Genomic DNA, 20,028 nt, shown 5'->3' on the forward strand with positions numbered 1-20,028 from the left:
TCAAGTTCACTGTGACCTCACGTCCATCCCATTCTCATGAACGCGATATCTCAGGAACGCCTGGAGGGAATTTTATTACATCTGGCACAAACGTCCATTTGGACTCAAGGATGAACTGATTAGAATTTGGTGGTCAAAGGTCAAGGTCACTGTGACCTCACAAAAGACGTTTTTGGCCATAACTCAAGAATTCATACGCTAATTATGACAAAATTTCACACAAATGTCTAAACCTTTTATTAAATTCCTTCAGAGTCTTCACTACATATTTATGAGTCTGGACAGACATGGATGTAAACTGCAACTTGACTTGTTGGCGGAGGCATACAACCATGAGGTGGTTATTTCTAGTTTGTTTTTGTTTTTTGTGAATGGAGAGGGAGAGTTATCATGTTCGTTTGTTCCAAGCTCAAAGGAAAGGAAAGGTTTGACTTATCTATGGGATTTGTTTCTTTTAAAAAATATATTACAGAGAACATTGAATTAAACAGACAGATTCCAATGTTTTTATACAAACAACCTTTATTGAATAATTATTTGCAGCCTCAAGTGAGTTTTTACAATATTCTATTGCAGTGGACTTAGTTTATAACCTTGTCTATCCAGAAACAACTGTTAGGGTAAAGCTCATGCAGTTAACTGTTCATGAGAAATTGTCTTGTATTTGACAGTGGGAAAATGAATTTGGATTTTCTCAGGAGTGAAGGCGAGCAGCAGAGGGAGGAGCTTGCCGTCTCTTTCTCTATAGTTACACAGAACAATTCAGCATCTCCCAGACCCCATACAAATCAAAACTAGCACAAGAACAGAATGCTGAATCACATGGCAGCAGAGCAGGGCTGCAGAGATTACAAGGAGTAAACTACCTGTGAAAAAACAGATCTGTCATGTGGTCTGAGATGTCAGTACACTCCCTTCCATCTGCGAGCCAAAACAGTAATTTGCAAATCTCTTGGCAAAATCTCAAAATAACTCTCCATCCTCTCAGCTGGACTACATGTAATCCTCTAACATAATGCTGTAAATTCAATGCTAGACACTATTCTTTGAACCCATAATGCAAAGGATAATTACATAAATACACTCATAAAGTCATTTTAGGATTACTTGCAAAGAAGCCACAACGAAGCCTTCTGATTTTCTAAATTAATAATGAAACAGATGCCTGAAGCAGGAGTTGCACAACAAATGAAAGTTCTCAAGAGTAATGTAAATGGGAAATTAAAGCAATCTGTCAATAAGGCCTAGGCCTTATTAATTCAAATTCTGTGCTATTTACATTTATTGGTTTAAAAAAGCAACACAAAAGCAACAAAAAAGCAACACAGCACAACACAGGAATTACTCAAAAAAATGAAACACCCATAACACACTTTCAAAAGTCACTGTGGATTATGAACAATTTTATACAAAAATACTCTTGAATAATCCTCAATATTCTTAGTGGTATTAATTCCCAGTCTGGAGTGGGTTAAGAGAAATCTCTCTTGGGTTGCAGCTTCTGGATAGAAAAAAAAAAAAGAAAAATAGATTTTTGGAAAAGGGGAACCTTTAGATAAAAGACACCTTTATGTCACTTTAAACATGTAGCTGCTGTTCATTGGGAAAATAGAGTAATACTGCCCTCTACAATATTTAATTTTTATAACCCTGTGTGATGAACTGAAGTGATGATTTGAGTCTAAAGATCCCTCTCTCTTGATGAACTATTTTCATCACTCTTTATAAGGAATAGCTCTTTTTGTATTCTAGATGAGCTCACAAAACATAATTGTGGACAGATTTGGAGAAGAACTTTTCATAAGTAGCATATCTTGAAATTCTTTAGGATTATGGATTTAAATTACTTACAAAATGCGTTTCCAGGCAGCTGATGCCATATGGGTTTGAATATTTTACTTTAGTTCACCATTGATTTGGACCATGTCTTCAGAGTGAGGCAAGAATGCAAGAACATACAGAAGCACAGTTAACCTTAATAAAAGGCTTTAGACATGAAATAATCGAGTTGAAAGCGGGGTAAAAATATGGAAACACTGGAAAATTTGAGAACTTTTCAGAATTTATGTTGAATGTCCCTATAGCCATATTTCACTGTGACTTAGTATTAGATAAATCAAACTATTAAGGATAAAAATAGTCAAAAGGAAAATCTTTTTAAGCAGTCCACCAACTTTATTTTCTTTCTTTCAAAATAAATGCCACACATTTTGGATAATGATAATTTCTCAGACGGGCCAAGTTGTGCTCCATCCTAGACCAAGAAAAGGTTGATGAGATACATAAAAAACTACCTGCATAACTTACTTTGTAAGTAAATTTGTTGGCTGGTGTTCTTATTTTCCTCTTATGAGGACAAATCTTGATGAGATATTGTTGTGATTTTCTTTATCTGGAAATGAGAGTTTGGACAGTCCTGGAGAAATGTATTTTATTCAATATGCATGATTTTTAAATCTGTGTAAAACATTATTCATTTTAGATTACTGCAACTCCCCTAAGTTCCTGAAATGAAAAATTACCACGGAAAGTTTCCAAAAAATTGACTGGAATTACCTGCCTATGCAAAGGAGTGTGATAATGGGAGGTCATCCATTATCATTAAGTGTCAAAGTGCCTGAAGATATTTTTGGACAAATTACAAATTACAAAATATTAGTGAAATAGTTACAGCACTTGTCAGTCCACCTAACTGATATTCATTACAGATTTTGAGATTTGAAACTTTGAGGTCTGATTTTCTAATTTGGGTTTGTTGACCCAATCTTTCAACCACAATTCTGATCCCATTAAGCAGAAACCTTTCTGATGAATTCAAAGAATATTGGGTTAAAAAACTTGATGTGACCCCTCCTTGGTTTCTGCTCCTACCCAACCAGCCAGCGCTGGTTCAAATCCCAAAAACACCTCTAGTGGAGGATCAATAACAAGCATTGAGGCAAATCATTAGTCATGCTGAAACTCAGTGTTACTTCAAAGACGTATCTTTAATTACATAACAGTACGGTCGGTTTGTTTTGCAGTCTTGTTTTGGCAGACCTCAGTCATTAGTAATGTAAAGCTTATGTAAAAGCAGACACATATGGGTCAGTTACAGGAATGAAAAGTCAGTATCTGCAGCCACACAATTATGTCCACAAGACCTTGTGACCATGCAGGTGATCACCTTCAATATGTAATTTCTCCTAACCATCCAGTTGGTTCAGCAACACAAACGTCATAAAAGGCTTCAGCTGATTGGGGGGAAAGAGATGACAGAGAGAAAATGATCTAAAACACAGAGAACATAAAAGAAAGACATGAATAAAAAAATAACTAAAGGCACAAAAAAAGTAGTGAATGTTTCTCAAAATGAAAAGCTGACATCCATAAAATAAAAGAGATTTTGATGTTGGCACTGTTGTACATGACAGTTACAGTTTGCATGACTGTTTTTGTTACACAGGTGTGTATACAGTAAAATATACAGTATGTTATACAGGTTCAGTCCATCTGTACGAAAATAGTCCATTGTGGGTATTGATAACGTTGAGGTCTTCCAACTGTACTGTAAACCAGAAGGCTAGCTCCTATTGCTGTATTAAATAGCTGGTTACAAAACACAAATATCATATTGCATACCCAGTATGTCATGTTGTAAACTGATTGCCTTGATTTATTCCAACGTGTAAAGTTTTGCAAGTGGCATTTTCACTCTTGTTGTATGAGAAATATTCTTAGGGATAAACAAAATACTCCACAACTCTAAAGTGCTTCAGTAGCATGATCAGATAGTGTATCTGAATAAGAAGCAACTGGATGGCTTCCAGTCAAAGAGGTTTGCAGTTGATCTTGCACTTCAACACCATGCTTTAAAACTGTGGCAATGAGTAGCAAGCACATTCAGATACAAACATATCACAGCACACTACCCAGCTTCTGTTGTCTAAAGTAAACTGGACAATATTTCCTAAATAAATTCAAACTAAATGACATTATACGAGGGGAGATGAAAAGGGGGGAGATTTAGTTTTGCCTTCATGCTTTTTCGGATAGTCAACAGTAGATGGCAGCAATGTAGTACAAAATTCTGAGAACAAAACCCAAATCCCACACTAGAGATACTCTGGGAATTTGAGTTAACAATTAAAAATGCATAGTAGTAAAAACAGTAAATAACAGTCAACATTTAGTGTGGTCAGAGAATAATAAAGATAATGTCAGAACAGTTAACACATGGGTGTAAAACACACATATAAAACAGATGAAAGGAGCACATATCCATGCCCAAACCAAAACCTGGAGACTGGAGTGAGCCTCAGCATGCGATCACGCCTTTATCTAATGCAACACTTTGCCACCACATCCACCAGGCATGAGCTCAGGCAGTTCCCAAAGATAAAGTGCTTCAAGTTAGTCTCACATATCATTTTAAATGACCTGAGTTAAGAGACTTAATTGCTGGCTCCATTTTCCAAGCCAGTATATAAAGATTCAATTCTACAGCAATGATGATTGGATATTTCAGCAGTCTCGGTGCAGTCTGGATTGCACTGATATTGGCCTGTTTTACTCTTGAAATGTATTTTAATTGTATGTGATTTATTTTTAACCTATTTGAATGCAATAGTTGTTCAACAGTTTGAAATCAGAAATACAGCTTCCTCAACAAACCCACTGCAAAACTATTTGATGCAGCTTCAGTATTTGAAGAATTTCCCCAACACTAATCCTGTAATAAATTGCAAAACGTTGCTACAGTGTCTGTTCTTTGGCTGATGCAGAAGTACATTTAACACACTGAGAGCTAAATGTACACACAGTATCACTGTAATAAGTAAGTAAACATTAAAAAGGTGCTTGTGCACAGTCACAAAGTGGCCCATCATAGTATGACACAAAGAACACACCAGGCCACAGACCCAACAGCCCTGGGAATAATGTTCAGGGTTTACGGACTAACAGACAGGGGGCTGCTGTGCCTCTACATGAGCCTGTGGCCAATATGCTCCTCCAGCCACAGCAGTAGAGGCTGTAGAGAGCTCGACCCAGCAGGCACAGCCTCTGTGTACATCTGCAGCAGCACCTCCTGTAACACAAGCAGCAGGGGCAGGCTCATGCTCAGTAGCTCATACAGGAATGCATAGTCCTGGGCGTTGTCCCTCAGGTGGAGAGCGAGGGCCTGCGCTGTCCTACGCACACAGCGGGCCAGGAGCCAGGGGGAGTTACACACAGCGCGAGTCACGCTCAGGGGCCAGCTCAGGCGCTTCCTTAGGAAGGAGGTGAAGGTACCTGCTGCTGCTGCTGCTGACGGGCTCTGCAGGCCGGTGGCGCTTCTGGGATGAGGGCCGTCTCCGTTAGCGGCCTGGGTGGCAGATCTGTCCTGGACCGCAGATCCAGAACGTCTCTGACAGGGAGGGCAAGACAGAGTGGGATGGAATGAATTTCATTGTAAATAGTGCTGTTCTTAGTAGAAAGAATCCTGCTCACTGTCCTTCCAACTTATCACCATTTGAAGAAGGTCTAGTAAGACTGAAATGTCAGTAAAGTATTAAATGGTGATAAGTTGCAAGAACAGTGTGCGTGATTCTTTCTACTAAGAACTGTTAACCTTCATCTGACGCACTTGTACAAGACAGTTTTTGGAGGTGCAAATATACATATATCGTTATAGTAAATATTGCTAGAATAAGATGAAAATGAACAAACAAATTAATTATCAGATGCGCAAGGCACTTACTGAGTGCACAGAGAAATTCCTCTGTTGGTTTCTTCCATTTTGGCGTTGAGCGAAATGAAGTTTGCAGTATAATTTACCTGTAAGATTACATCAGTTATCATACAAGGTACTTCAGAAAAGACAACTGAATACTGAATAATCTCTGTTCAATCTCTGTTGTGTTCTCTGCTGACATTTGATGACACGTACCCTGTTCAGAGTCAAAGGCGTGTGCTCCCTGGCGCAGGGCCGAGCTGCAGGTGTCACAGCGAAAACACTCCCTGTGGAAATACAGGCCCTCGGCACAGACCCTCTCCACCATATAAACACGCCTCTCACATGAGTGACACTTGTCGTCTGACTGGGGGAAGGTCCTGCGCACAGATCCCTGGGAAACACAACGCAGTGTTGGTTAATAGAGATGATGGTCAGCACAGTCAAATGATGATAGTTATGGAGTTACATTTCTCCATCTCATCATAATTGAGCCTGACATACACAAACCCTAACCTTCCAGCAGGGAGAAAGATTCTTTCAGACTCTTTCACAATGTTTTTAAACCTGGTTTAAAAACACTGTGTCAGCGCTTTGGGTGAAAATATGAAAATAAAACTCTTCCTTGCAAATTGCTCAACCTATTGTCGTTATGAAGCACTGTCAAAGAGAGTCTCACTTCCATTTCTCAACACATAATATCCTCTATCCTTGCACTTCTCCCAGGGTTTATCCACTGGATTATAAGAGAGGAGTGCTCTTAATGTGAAAATGCATCAAAATGAAATGATGTTATGAGTCAACTACACCTGAACATGATATTATTAAATGTTGGTGCTTTTAGCACATCAAGGGCTTTATACTCCTTATTAGTGTCAGCAAAAAAACAAGTTAAGCAACACAAAGGTAAAGGATCATAAATGCTTTGAAAGATAGGTGACATTTCTTGGAGAAAGGTGAATATAACACAATATGTCACTAACAACGTAATGACTTGAAGAGGCTTTCATCAACAAACCCAATGCATGCTTTTTTCCCAATAAGAAACAGTAATTGCCAGTACTTTAACTGAAACATTTTCCCCTGATAACCTGACATTTACCTCATGAAATATGACTAAAGTGTTGAATCACTGTTCATATTCTGCCATGTAGCTGTTATGAAGCTTGTTTAGGTGCTGTGTTGCAGCTGTTATCTGTATACTGTTGGTGTAAAGACTCTTACAGTGTAATGACATAGTTTTATGCCTATACCTCTCATTTATGCAAGGTTACCAAAGTGCTGTGGATGACTGAATAACATAATTGATTAGAATTGAAAACTGAATATTTTTAAGCTTGATCAACATTCCAGCTGTTTAGAAATGACGGAGTAAGGACCATTTCTGTGTGTGTAGCTTTGTGGCTTCACCAGACACAGCCATTTAGGGTACATGTCTATGCCTATCCATAGGCAAGGTCCACCTGTAAACAATAATAATAATAATAATAATAATAATAATGATAATAATAATAATAATAACTTAATTTAGACAAAACTGAGGCTGTCATGGTGATTGCCTTGCAGCTTCACGTGAAGCATTTTGCTTGAATTCAGAAAATGAAATTGGCCTGTTAGATTATTTTCTGCCATTGCTCAATTAGTTACTCTTGGAGGTGTGGGCATGCGTAGTAGGAACAGTGGTGGGTATGAGTCTGTGCAATAAGAGAAATGATGTGAGAAGTTGGGTGCAGGATGAAGAAATTCTTTAAGTTCTCCACCCAGATAAAGGCTTTTCTTTCACACCGTCACATCCTGAACGTCTCCTTGTTCAGACAGACCTGCTTACCAGAGATGTTGGTGGTGACATTTGGGGTGACAAGCAAGGTGACAATTGAGGTGACGGTGGGGGCGAGCGGTGGGAGGCTCTGTGTCTGTGGTCTGTGTTTTCAGAGAGGGTGACCAGTGTCTCTGCCTCAGTGTTTACAGCCACAGACAACTTCCCAACTGACCGCTTGCATTCAGTGCAGAGGAGAAGACAGGAAAGAGAGGCATGTCAGAAAATGATAGAAAAGAGGTGAAAACAAGCAAAGAGAGAATTGTAAGGATATATGGACAAACACAGACACACGGAGAGTGAGAAGGGAAAATTGTATACATCATAGTGTAAATACTGTAGATCCCTAATTCTTCTTCAACAATTATATTTAATCCAAAAATCAAGAACATGGCGTGTAATGAGCCGTGATCAATTGTTCTGACAATTACATCCACATGATTTTCCTACTTGGAGCTCTGATTAGAGCAGCTCCTAGTAAAGGGAGTGAAGTTACTTTACATTAAACTAAGACAAGGTCCTGTTTGAACATCTGGCCGCTGAGTTGGAGCAGATCGTCTGGGATGGGAGGGGCAGAGGAACCCACAAAAGTGCCACCACAAAAATACACACTTCTCTTCTGTGAGGAACGCTGCTAACTAAAAGCACAAGGGGCGGCAGCGGCAGTTGAAAGCAAAGCTGACATGCCAAGCAAGGTTTTTTTGTCTATATCTGCCCATTATGATTAAGAGGCTACGTGAGGAAAATGTAAAGCTGCGGCTAAGATGCTTGTTTGAAGTTTTTAAAAATGGTCTCTCTCTTTATCTGGAGCATTTCTGTGTGCTGTCTTTGGGATACACATGTTGAGTAAAATAGAAATATTTTTATGACCTTATTAACTTAATTAAAGCAATTACTGGAAAATAAAGTTTGGATGTAGAAATACATTTACTGAATAAATGCATGTAGTCATTTTCAGGCCATAAGGTTGGTTTTGGTCTATTAGAGACAGGTTCTGCATACAGTATATAGAAAATTTGTAATGATAAATGGCCCAACTTTGGAAGTACAGGAGACAGCGGGCCACTCACCACATAGGAATGATTCAGATGCTCTGTTTGTATTTGCTTTTTGTTAAGTTGCATATCAAGGACCTTCAGTGTACTCGTCTTTTGAGTTCCATGTGGAAAGAGAAGCAACAAGAAGGCGAGAAAGTCAGGTTAAAGACAGGGGAGTGATTAAAGAGAGGAATATCAGTACAGCCCAGAAATTATATATAAATACTAAATAACACTAACACAGATGGGAAATGCATGCAGGGTACATACTGCCATACATAGAAATGGACAGACAGAACAGAGAGAGATTATTTTGTTTTACCTGTGGGTGAAGACAGAATGACCGTACGGATGATGAAAAGATTTGAGGAGGTGAGATGGAGGTGGAGTTTATGTCAGGTTGAAGGTGTAAGCCAGTGGTGTTAGGACAGGGAGGAGGGAGGATGGGATCAGAGGGAAGGGTCTGCCCAGAGTAGAGCCACAATGAAAATACCATGAGCATCCAGAACAGGGTAGAGACATCAGGGTAGAGACAATTACATGGGAGATTAGATAAAAACAGGTAAGTCAAGTATTAATATAGAGAGTAAAGCAGAGTGACCTAACACAGCATGTAGGGGAGAGATAACTGTATTGGTCATCAGCTCTGTTTATGATCATCATCTGTTTTTATGTACCATAGCAAAATTATTAACCTTGATGATAATAATCTATAGCTATAGATATCTATAGAGTGTAACCCACACTGAACCCCAGTCATTACCATTTCCCTTTTAGCTGTGTTGCACTTTACAGTACACCATGTTTCTAATAACACTATTATAGAAGTCATACCATATTAACATGAATAACCTCTGCAGGTTCTATCATAAATATGCTACTCCTGACAATCAGTGTTTCACCGTTTGCGAATTGATTGCATTTGTTTCGCTCTGTGAAGGGGTGGAGGCAGTTTCTGTCTTTTTGATTCAGATTCGTCATTCATCTTTGAGCCTGCATGGGGTGCTGTTTTAAAATAAATCTTACAGTATGTTATGTACCTTCAAAGAGACCTGAGATCATTTCTCCCAGTCCAAGCTCTATTCCACAGTCTGTCTCTCACAGATCAGAATGTAACAAGGACAAACGAGTTGCCTGAGAATAAGTTTGCCAGAGCAAAGGATTCGAAATATTGTGTTGTTGAAAGATATCACACACACACACACACACACACACACACACACACTAGGCATTATATGAAGGTGATTAAAACGTATACTAGAAACGTTGTCTATTCTGAATCGGATCGGCTACAGCAAGCTACAGAAAACAAAGCCTTACAGTAAACATAAGTCTTTGCTTTGGATAAACAGTCATGGAAGTATTACGAGAAAATATTATGCTTCTAGGGATAATGGAGTGGTGAATAATCTAGGGTGACATGCAGCAAAAAATAACTACATGCAACAGCTGTCATGCCAAACACAATCTGTTCTCTCATGCAAATAAACACACTGTGAGGGACAGGTGGTGCAGGAGGGGGTGGGGGTTAGAGATCGAGCTGGAGATAGTCACCTTGGGTACAGAGGCGTTTTCCCCTGAGAACAACCCACTAAGGTGAACAGCTTTCTCCTTTATACTCTTTTTGTGAAACTCTCTAGCGTGTTGTGTCTGAGCTTTCTTCTGCGGGATGACAGGAACAAAAGAAGAGGCATCAGTCTCGCCCCCTCCGTACAGTAAGACACATTCTCCCACCAACACACGAGCAGGTCTGACTGTAGACATAATTAGGCAGACTAATAACCGCTAAATAAGGACTGCGCTGTAAAAAGATGAAAGACCCTTCTGTTCTGCTTTCCCAATAAGGAGCAGGCTTTGACAGCTAAGTGTGTATTGTGCGGAGGAGAACAATGACCTTGCTGTTAAGTACGAAGGCAGCTTTATTACATTAATTTCACACCCGAGTTGATGCGACTGCTCATACTACGCTCTTGGAACAGTAGAGTGAGACCTAGCAGAGAGAGTAGAGACAGTGGGGGCCCTCTACTGAAGTACGCTGATTCACTGCAAAACAATATCCACCATAATAGTGAGGAAATCTGCTATTGGGGTGAGGTAATTTCACTTGCTTCCAATGCAAATTCAATTAATTAGAGTTTCTTGAGTCAAGTGAGTCAAGTGAGTCATTATGTTGATACTCTTGATCTTGATCTCCCTTATTTCAAGATATTGTGTTTCAAGAAATTCTCAATACAGGTGAAACTGCATTGGAAACTTTTTAATTTTCTCACTTTTTTCAACAAAGAACTTTTTAGACTCGTTAATGATCATTTCTGCAGTGTTGGTCTAACACAAAGCAGCCCATCGGCTACTCTGAATAATCAAAACAGCTTATTTGCAGATCTAAGCCTCTGCCTGCAGTTTGGGAGTCAGGAAACTTCACCCTGGCAGAACTGTTCCACGAGGGCTTGGACTGGCCAGTAATCTGCCTGCGTCTGTCTTAGCGGGTGCCAGGTCTCTAGGCCTGCTCTTGCCATTATGGTCAGGCTGGATAATTAGGGGCTGACTTCACCATCTGACTACACATTACACAAGCCTGAATATATAATCAGGGCATAATATATAATCAGCATTCACTTTGGGGCCTTTTTTGGGGATCAGAACATTGTAAGAATCACAAGGTTTAAAGGAGGGAAGGCAAAACAAACAGAGAGAAAAACAGTTAAAAGACAGAGATTGAAGGAGGAGATAGTGTTCACCTCAGAGATTTGTTCGTCCACCTCCCTGAGGCGTTGGAGCATTCTTGACATGGCTAGGACTGCTGAGTGGCAGGAGGGAGAATAACCAGGGGAGTCTGCGCTCTCGGGCCGAGGCTGGGGCTGGGTCTGAGCGTGTGTCTGATCAGCGTGTCTGACTCTCCTAAGAGAAGACTTTGGGCTGGAGGGCTGCTGGGACTGGGGCTGGGGTTTGGGCAGTGGCTTAGGTGGCAGGCGGACTATGTGTTCTGCTGCGTTTCTGACACAGGTTGCAGACTGAAAGTGGAAAAATTTTGCATACGTGAACTGTGGTAAAGCTCACCATCAAGCAACCAAACAGGCTACAGAGAACAGTGGAGATGTGTTGTGAAGTAAAGCTCTGTTTCCTACGCTTGAGTTTATTTTTAGTCCACCTAGAGGCTCTTGCATCACTTAATATTCAAAGAGCCCTCTAGGTGAATAATACCCTTTTGTGTCTAGAGAGTGTATGTGCACACAACTAACCTGTGTGTGCATTTACATGTGCGTATTTGTGTGAGGTGTGTCTATGTATTTGTGAGTGTGTGTGGTGTATGCATGCCTGCAAATGTGTGTGTTTGTGTGTGTGCGCACTTTCATGTGCCTATGCTGTTGCAGAGTCAGTGGGGCAGGTATTGGGACAGTATTAGGACAAAATTAACTCAACATTGCTTGATTTCTCCCAATATTAATACTCATTGGGGGAACAGCCTAACATGTTTTAAGCAAAGACAGCGGACTCAATTGCTGAAAGTCTTTCAGGTCTTATTCCTTTTTTTCAAAGACAACCCATTTCAAAGACTGTCCCAACCCTTTTGCTACTGTCTGTATGTGTGTGTTTTTCCGCTGTTCCCTGTGGCTGCTCCAGTCTACCTGTGTGTTGGAGGGAGGTTTAGGTGGGACTGGTGGCCTGAGTTTGACGCACGGAGCCTCACTCAGGTCAGAGGTGTGTAGCGGGGACGACCTCTCAGAGAAGGACTGAATTTTGTCAGTCCCAGAGAAAGGTTAGGAAAAGAGTTAAAAGGAAGGCATGAAAGAAGAAAAGGCAGAAAAGATGACATGCGAGAAATAACAGACAAGAGCGGACATCCTGGCACTGACCAAAAGAACGCTGTCTTAGATAAAAAACTGCAGACCACTGAAAGAGAGCTGACTCACATCTAAGAATATTTAAAAAATCTATTAAACAGAAGCTACCATCCTGGAAAAGGAAGACACGGTCCTATTCTCAAGGTCAGGAAAGGTGTACCTAGAAGTATTTGTTCTGTAATTTGTTTGTCTACCTGTTTCCGGACGGTGCAGGTGGGGTTGCTTTCAAACTTGGCCAGCAGCTGAGTAGCCATGAAGCGCACCTTGTTTTCCTTCGGCTCCCGCTCCTCTCGCACCATGGAGGAGCCATGACTGGAGAGATTGGTGGCCTGTATGCAGAGACAGAGAAATAGGGGGATCCTAATAAGGTCAAGCAGTTCCATACAGTGGGTCATTTTGAAATTGAAAGGAAGCTTAACAAACCTCCTCCAAATAACTGAATTTTCGCCTCCTTTTGTAAATGGGATCTGTACCGTCAAGCTTCTTTTCATCCTGGAAGTTCAGCACAAGGAAACAAGATTGAATATCTCACAGTCCCAAGCAGAGAAGTTCATACTGTATGTATATATAATAAATCCTACATGACCTGTAAATAATGATACTGGAAGGCAGACAGACTCTCAAATTCTGGTATTTAATTACATCAGACTTTAACTTGAAAAGTGGAATTACCTTTGGCACCCGTTTCCTTGGCAGCGTCAGATTGAGCACGTTATTAATACTTCTGACTTCCTTTGATGGGTAATCTTCATTGTTTTCATCAGCTCCTCTGGAACCTGCAGTGCGACATGTGACTGCATTAAAGTGTTGATATTTTCCACAGCACCAAGCCATAAATGACAAATAATGTCACTGCATACTGTATGTCCTTTTACACTAATATGTTATGACTCACACAAAAACACACAAGAGGAGGCCAGATTTTTTTTTCCAAGAGAAATGTTCCACCAATAAATAAAGCATTACTGGAAGCACTCAGCTGCAGGCCAGAGGAATGTAGATGGATGGCTACGGCTCAATAATACAACATATAGGTAAGTATTAAATAGCACTGCTGTGAATTAAGTGTTTGGCCGTGCTTTAGAGATAGGTCGCTCTCTTCAGACACCTCCGCCTCATTCAGTCCTACAGTCTCCTACACTCTACTACTGGTATAGATAGACATTCCTCTCATGCCACTACACTTGACTAATAGGGTTGTGCAACACAGGCATCCTTTCACAGGAAACCAAATGAAATTTCATACCTTCTCTTTGAATAGAAAAAGTGCTTTTTACATAGCTTAGCCATACTATACCGTAAATAAGAGTGGACCCAGAAACAAAGAAGAAGACAAATATATACTGAGAATTGTCCATAACTTGTGAAACATTACACATAACAAGGTGGAGCTCGTACTGGAAAGGAGTGCAGACATTGTGGATGGGTTGGCCTTAGGGGATGACAGTGACAGGGCGTTCACTGTGTACAGCGGAGGCTTTCCTCCCCGTACATAAAATCTGTTATGGAGAAAAAGACTAAAGAGTATAGTACCTGAGGCAGGTAGAGGTGTACCACGGAACAGCTCATAGAATTTGGACAGGTAGATAATCATCCTGGTCTTGTCCATCTCCTGGCCGGCACACAGCTCCTTCCCAGACGTAAATGGCCGGATCCCAAACTCCCGCTCGGCGATGTCAAAAGCCAGCTGCAGGTTCGCCGCATAGTCCTCCTCATTTAATGAATCGAAATCTCTGATGGAGAAAGGCGATAGTGGCTGGAGTAAGAGGCAGGTGGTGAGACTCAGACTCAGACTCAGACTCAGACTCATATGGTTTCATGTCATGGTAATGCCACTGAGGAAAATATATGGCTACCATGTCAGCCCACATTAGGGTTTCAGTTCTCGTTCTGATGTTATCCTGAGTTGTAACAGTTGTTTCCTTGATTTTTTTGGCACTGAAAATGGATATGGTGTAGCTTTTAAAAGAGAATACCGGTGTCATTTAGAGTTATTGTCCATTTACTTCTGCCTACTTCTATTTTATATTTCTCCCTAGTCATTTTGCAATGCATGCTGTATGCAATTGGATTTTTAACAGGTACTCGTTTTTTGTTGCTTTTAAAATGCAAACTTTACAGTGTCAAACAGCTTGAAATGAACTGCTGCCCTGGCTAACAAAGACGCCCCAAATAAAAAGACATGGATGTAACAATATAGTTTGTAACCTGGGTGTCAGGTGAACAGCAGTAAGCAGAGCGTAACGCAATATGCGCACTGATATGAAACACTCAACAAACCAAATAAGGATTCATGTTTACTGGAAGTTTGCTGGCAATGGATTATCTATTTTATTTTATCTTTTTTTATTTTATCAATTAGCAATTTTCAGTAGTTTTTCATACTGCACAACAAATGGCTTCTTCTGAAGGGAGGAAAATGAGACCTGATATCTCCAACTATACTGACAGTGTGCTGATCAGGAATGACGTAAAGGAAAGGAGCAACCTAGATGACACACAAACAGCGGTTTTATCCTTTGCATTGCAGCTCTCTCACTTTCTCCCTCTCTTCCTTTTCTAACAACTGGCTCCACTCTCAGCAGTGGGCCCACAAGTATACATGGAGCAGAGAAGGGTAAAAATGCCAGTGGTTACTGTGAAGTTATAGGACCACATGAGATTGCCATGGAATGTGGCAAGGTGGGAAGGCAGTAATTAAGGGTTCAGAGATTATAATTAGATTTGTACATGTCCTAATCTACAGTTATATCAACTAATTATATGCTGAGTAAGACAGTCTAACCCCAGACAGAGGTTGCTAAGCTGCTGTTTCTGTTTTTCAAGAAAGAAGTCGTCCTCTTGGCAGGCTACCAAAACATGTTCAGTCCTACGTGAGTTAAAATGTCACTGCTGTTTTCCTGCAGGACCCCAGTATTACCAGGAGGAAAGGGATGTTTCTTGGGATTAATTAAATACTAGTCACTCAAATATCAATCCCTAAAATCTGCATTGATGTTACAGAACAACCAGCGTTTATTTCAGCACAGAGAGGATCAAAGGAATAACAAACTGCCCTTGATAGAAAAAAAAAAAACTGTGAAATGTACACAGCTACACTGTGCAAACTATCCCGTCTGCCCGCCATACATCCAGGTGGCTTGACATACAGAACGGCTTTGTATGCTGTGCTTCCTCACACCTATCAGTAAGCGAGAGACTACACACTAAGCATCGGCAAAGCACTCTAAACAGGGTCAAGTGTCACTCAAGCAGTGAGGAGGACGTAAGGACGGAGAGTGCAGCAGAAAATACGCACACACATGAATGGGCCACTCTCATGCCAAGCATACTTCACACACCCATGAAACATGGATTCCTTCACGTCAAGTTGTGCGATTACATGGAGGGTGCTGTGTTGCAATCACCAGCGCCTTGATTTAAAAGTCAGCCTAATGGTTTTAATGAACTCAATGAAACTACAAGAACCAGGTCTATTCATGTGAATGTGAGCATGTAGTGAATACTGTAGGGAGAGAGAATGCGCAGTGATGTCATTCATGCTGGTGTTACATAGGCTGTGTCCTACTGTAGCACTGTAGCTTCACCGGCAGGCCAGTAATGATATTATCTTTAGAGTCTTACGTACATCAGCTGGGGTTTGAACCTGTGGATGAGGGCGCAGAGGGCGGTGCCACTTTGCCAAGAGGACATCAGGTCCGTCACTGTCACATTCCTGTAGCCCTCAGTCTGTTTCTGGCACCAGGTCAGCAGTCTCCCTGGTCGGATCTCAGACTCTACACAACAAAGTACGTCAGATTTCACTGTAAACTGAATAAATGTCTTCTGAAGAAAATGTTTCAAAATGGCACTATAAAACAATGTAATTGCCCAAACAAGTAACACCCAGGAATGCAGAGAGGGAGTCACAGAAAATTTAGGCCAAAGAGGATGATGTCAGGCACAAATAAGGTTAAGACAGAAACAATGTGAGTGGAAATGGGGGAATGGGTAGTGAGGTATGCACACACTCTGACTCTCTGTCAGGACTTGTACCACCTAGTGACTTAGCTCACTGCTGTTTAACGTGGGGCTCAGTTCAGTATGTAGAGCATGTGTCTTTATTGTTGGTTCTACCAGGATTAAGATCATGAATGTAAATACAGGGTCATTGTAAAGACAGGAATATTGAGTGGTGTTGCACACGGAGAGAGAGAGATATGTGTGTCTGACTACTTGTTCCACAGTCCAGGGGTTCGCATTTCAAAGCTTCAGCCTCACAATGAATCCACATGTAAAAACAAACCTAAGATCAGGACTGATTCCCTATGCAGCTGGAATCCCTCAGTTTGCTACTCCTGATAGTTAGAGAAGGAAAGGACTGTATCTCCTTAGTGTTCAGTGTCCATATGAGTCTCAAAATCCCAGACGAGAGGAACCTTTAATAAAATATCAAGTTAAGCACTCAGATCGCTACCCTGCCTAACCTAAAGATGAGTCTGCAGCATGCATGCCTTTCTGCTGCAGATTCATTGTAGGCACCGCAGGAATCTGTCTGTTCCCATTTGCGTCAGACTTACCTCGTCTGGCCAGGTTGACGGGCCGACGAATAGTAGCAGAGCGCTCCAGAGAGCAAGAATTCAGCTCTCCACTGATGCACAAGTGTTGCACCTGAAAGAGACAGAAATAAGAAAGTAATCATGAAGGTGATGAGAGATGAGATTATGTATATCTTTTCAAAACGAGGGTAATAAGTCTACTGACAGCTCATCTGTTTAGAAAGTAGGAATCTGATGTTGTCTTATGAAGTAAAGTGTGTCTTTCTCACCTGGCGTGGCCTGACACAGGAGGAGTTGAGGTTGGGGTATCGAGTCCCAGGGTCGATGGTGTAGTGTTCAAAGTTTTTGCCTAGGTTTTCAGGTGTTGTCTGCGGTAGTAACCTGTAAATGCTCTCCCTGTGGACACACAATTGAATAACAAACAAGAAATCACAAAGGGCGACATTCACACATTAGGCAGAACACAGTGGTGCTTAAATTGGGTTTTTCGCATATGGACTTCACTGCACATTCAAACCGTGAGGGTGTGCACAGGTCTGAACAGATAGGACTAAAAGACAATGAATGGATGAAGGAACAAGTAGACAATATAAACATCTTCATGATAGAAAGCAGACTTTGTGATGCTGCTGACATGTGACTTAAAATCCAGGTCTGCATCTATGATAACTCCCAGATTTTTCACTTGGCCACTACTATTTAATGAGCGAGACTCTAAGAGAGGAGAGACTTTTCAGAACAAGAACTTCAGTTTTGTCCTTATTCAGCTGTAAAAAGTTTTGGGACAGATTCCTAAAACTTTCTACAAAACTTTCTATTCATTCACTCCACCTGCTTAATCCTTTGCTGGGTCGCAGGGGGCTGAAGCCTATCCCAGCATGCATTGGGTGGAAGGCAGGGAAACACAGGACAGGTCGCCGGTCCATAACAGGGCTAACACAGATAGAGAGACATTCACTCTCACATACACCCCTATGGGCAATTGAGAGACTCCAATCTGCTTGACTTGCATGTCTTTGGACTGTGGGAGGAAACCCAGGATGTTGTATAAAGTGTCTCAAAAGTAAAGACACACCTAAAATTCAAAGTATGTTCACTGAATGTTCCAAGTCTGAATAGGAACAACACACAAATGTACATTATCTAAATTGACAGAAGAGACACATTACTCTGCCTAGAATGAATCTTGCCCTAAGGAAAATCTCATGTGACTCTAACATTAAACTCAAATACACTGTTTACATGTGTGTGTGTGTGTGTGTGTGTGTGTGTGTGTGTGTGTGTGTGTGTGTGAGAGAGAGAGAGAGAGAGTACCTCTCTGCCAGCACCTCCAGTACCGGCCGACCCTGAGCCCAGCTCCTCACCATCCAGGCTGTGTCGAAGGCAGCCAGGAAGCCTCTGGCACACCCCGTCCCCATGGGCCAGAAGGGCTGCACATGAACACACAGCATATATAAATGTGAGTCAATGTATGTAATGTATTGGTAAAACCATTTTTGTTGAAAAAATGAATGGTGGAAAAACCTGAGAAGCTATATGCACACTGTATGAAGAGGTGGGAAGTAACTAAGGAAATTTACTCAAGTACTGTACTTAAGTACAATTTTGAGGTACTGGCACTTTACTTGAGTATTTCCATTTTGTGAGACTTCATACCTTTACTCCACTACATTTCAGAGAGAGATATTGTTCTTTTTACTCTGACAGCTGGAGTTACTTTGCAGAATAAGGATTTACAGGCAAAACATATGATAAGTTCATAAAATATGATGCATTGTTAGAGAATGAGTATTTTTACTTTTGATACGTAAGTACATTTTGCTGCTAATAATTATATACTTTCACATAAGTAAACTTTTGAATGCAGGACTTTTACTTTTACTTACTGTATTTATTGCTACTTTTACTTAAGTAAACGATTTGAGTACTTTTTCCACCACTGGAAAAAGGGAAGAAAAGGCTGAACTGTTTGAGACTGAAACCATGTGTAGAGCATTTGGACAGCTCTTTTGCCTTATTATGTGTGTAATCAAGTATCACCTGAGTGTGATTCAGTTACCGTTTATTTTCCACCTTAAATAATTTGACACATAAAAGCGATAATCATACTGCCCATCTCTCTGTACCTCTAGCAGACTGTCCCCGACCAGCGCCACCAGCAGCTGGTGTCCAAATCTCTCCCTGACCAGCGCAGCGTTCTCAGAGGCGTACATGCTGGTGAAGTCGAACATGGCCACATCTGGCTGCCCACAGTGGTTCATGGCGAAGTCCAGCGTGGGAAGCTGATAGTTGGTGCCAAAGTCAGCAGCCTCGCGGGCGTAGCACAGAAGAGCTTCCTGGTTGACATTCTCACTGCTCAGCAGCATCTGGGTGTCGATGTAATCCTGTGAAACAAAAGCCTCACAGTCAGGGGAAATTCAAACAGAGTAATGTCCAAGCTTAGCATTTATAAGAGACCGTGATGCATTTCTCTACCTTCTGCTCTCATAACATGAGTAAGTGTAAAGAATGAGTTTTGAAATGCTTCAAGCAAAAGTGAAATCTAGGCTTTACAATTAAATGTGTGGGAAAATAAAACAGCATATGAATAGTAAGTCCAAAGTAAAATGTATCATTGATACTGAGACTATTCCTAATAGGTTATTATAGTGAACTAGAACTAAGATTAAAACAAGCTGCTAAAAAACATTGTCGTAAAATGACATAAAAATAAAGACTTTGTGTAAAAAGGAAAACTGAACTAAAACTATCTTAAAACAAAAATATATTTTAGTTTTCGTCGTTCATTTATGTGCAGAGAATGAATTTTGGCCGCAGAATGTTGGGCTATATTCACTGAACACTAATTGAAAATTTCATATCAATAAATTTGAATGAACATTTATGATTTGTGTTTGTACAATACCTGTTTCAAACATATACAAAATACCTGTTTTATACTCTGAATCAATGCCTCCATTGTTCAATTTCCTTATGTATTTTTTTTTTTTTTTACAAATTAATGAATATGGTGACTCATATAGAGCCAGGCCAATTCAGATCGCTCTGGGTCCAGCACAGAATCATAACTCAGCAAACCTTTCTCTCTTTTAGGAATTTTTAG

The 20,028-nt window shown here is 40.7% G+C and overlaps 1 protein-coding gene across 2 annotated transcripts in view; it reads right to left on the reverse strand.

Moving 5' to 3' along the window:
- Nucleotides 1–3,010: 3,010 nt before the first annotated feature.
- Nucleotides 3,011–20,028, reverse strand: part of mical2a (microtubule associated monooxygenase, calponin and LIM domain containing 2a) — a 40,371-nt gene continuing 23,353 nt past the window's right edge. The window contains exons 8-20 of one of the 2 annotated variants that reach the window (XM_071515776.1): nt 19,052–19,309; nt 18,240–18,355; nt 17,195–17,321; nt 16,947–17,037; nt 16,016–16,163; nt 13,921–14,120; nt 13,634–13,636; nt 13,060–13,163; nt 12,811–12,879; nt 12,582–12,716; nt 5,909–6,086; nt 5,720–5,796; nt 3,011–5,386 (exon numbers count right to left, since the gene is read on the reverse strand). In XM_071515776.1, coding sequence (XP_071371877.1) covers nt 4,964–5,386; nt 5,720–5,796; nt 5,909–6,086; nt 12,582–12,716; nt 12,811–12,879; nt 13,060–13,163; nt 13,634–13,636; nt 13,921–14,120; nt 16,016–16,163; nt 16,947–17,037; nt 17,195–17,321; nt 18,240–18,355; nt 19,052–19,309 — 1,929 coding nt within the window. In that variant the 3' untranslated portion in view covers nt 3,011–4,963. The remainder of the gene's footprint in view (nt 5,387–5,719; nt 5,797–5,908; nt 6,087–12,581; nt 12,717–12,810; nt 12,880–13,059; nt 13,164–13,633; nt 13,637–13,920; nt 14,121–16,015; nt 16,164–16,946; nt 17,038–17,194; nt 17,322–18,239; nt 18,356–19,051; nt 19,310–20,028) is intronic. The other variant, XM_071515775.1, reaches the window with a different exon arrangement.

Source organism: Centroberyx affinis, unplaced genomic scaffold, assembly GCF_046629955.1.
Source record: "Centroberyx affinis isolate AG114_WGS23_722 - 3 ecotype Tasmania unplaced genomic scaffold, CSIRO-AGI_Caff_v1 ptg000369l_1, whole genome shotgun sequence".
In the NCBI taxonomy this organism is placed as follows: domain Eukaryota; kingdom Metazoa; phylum Chordata; class Actinopteri; order Beryciformes; family Berycidae; genus Centroberyx; species Centroberyx affinis.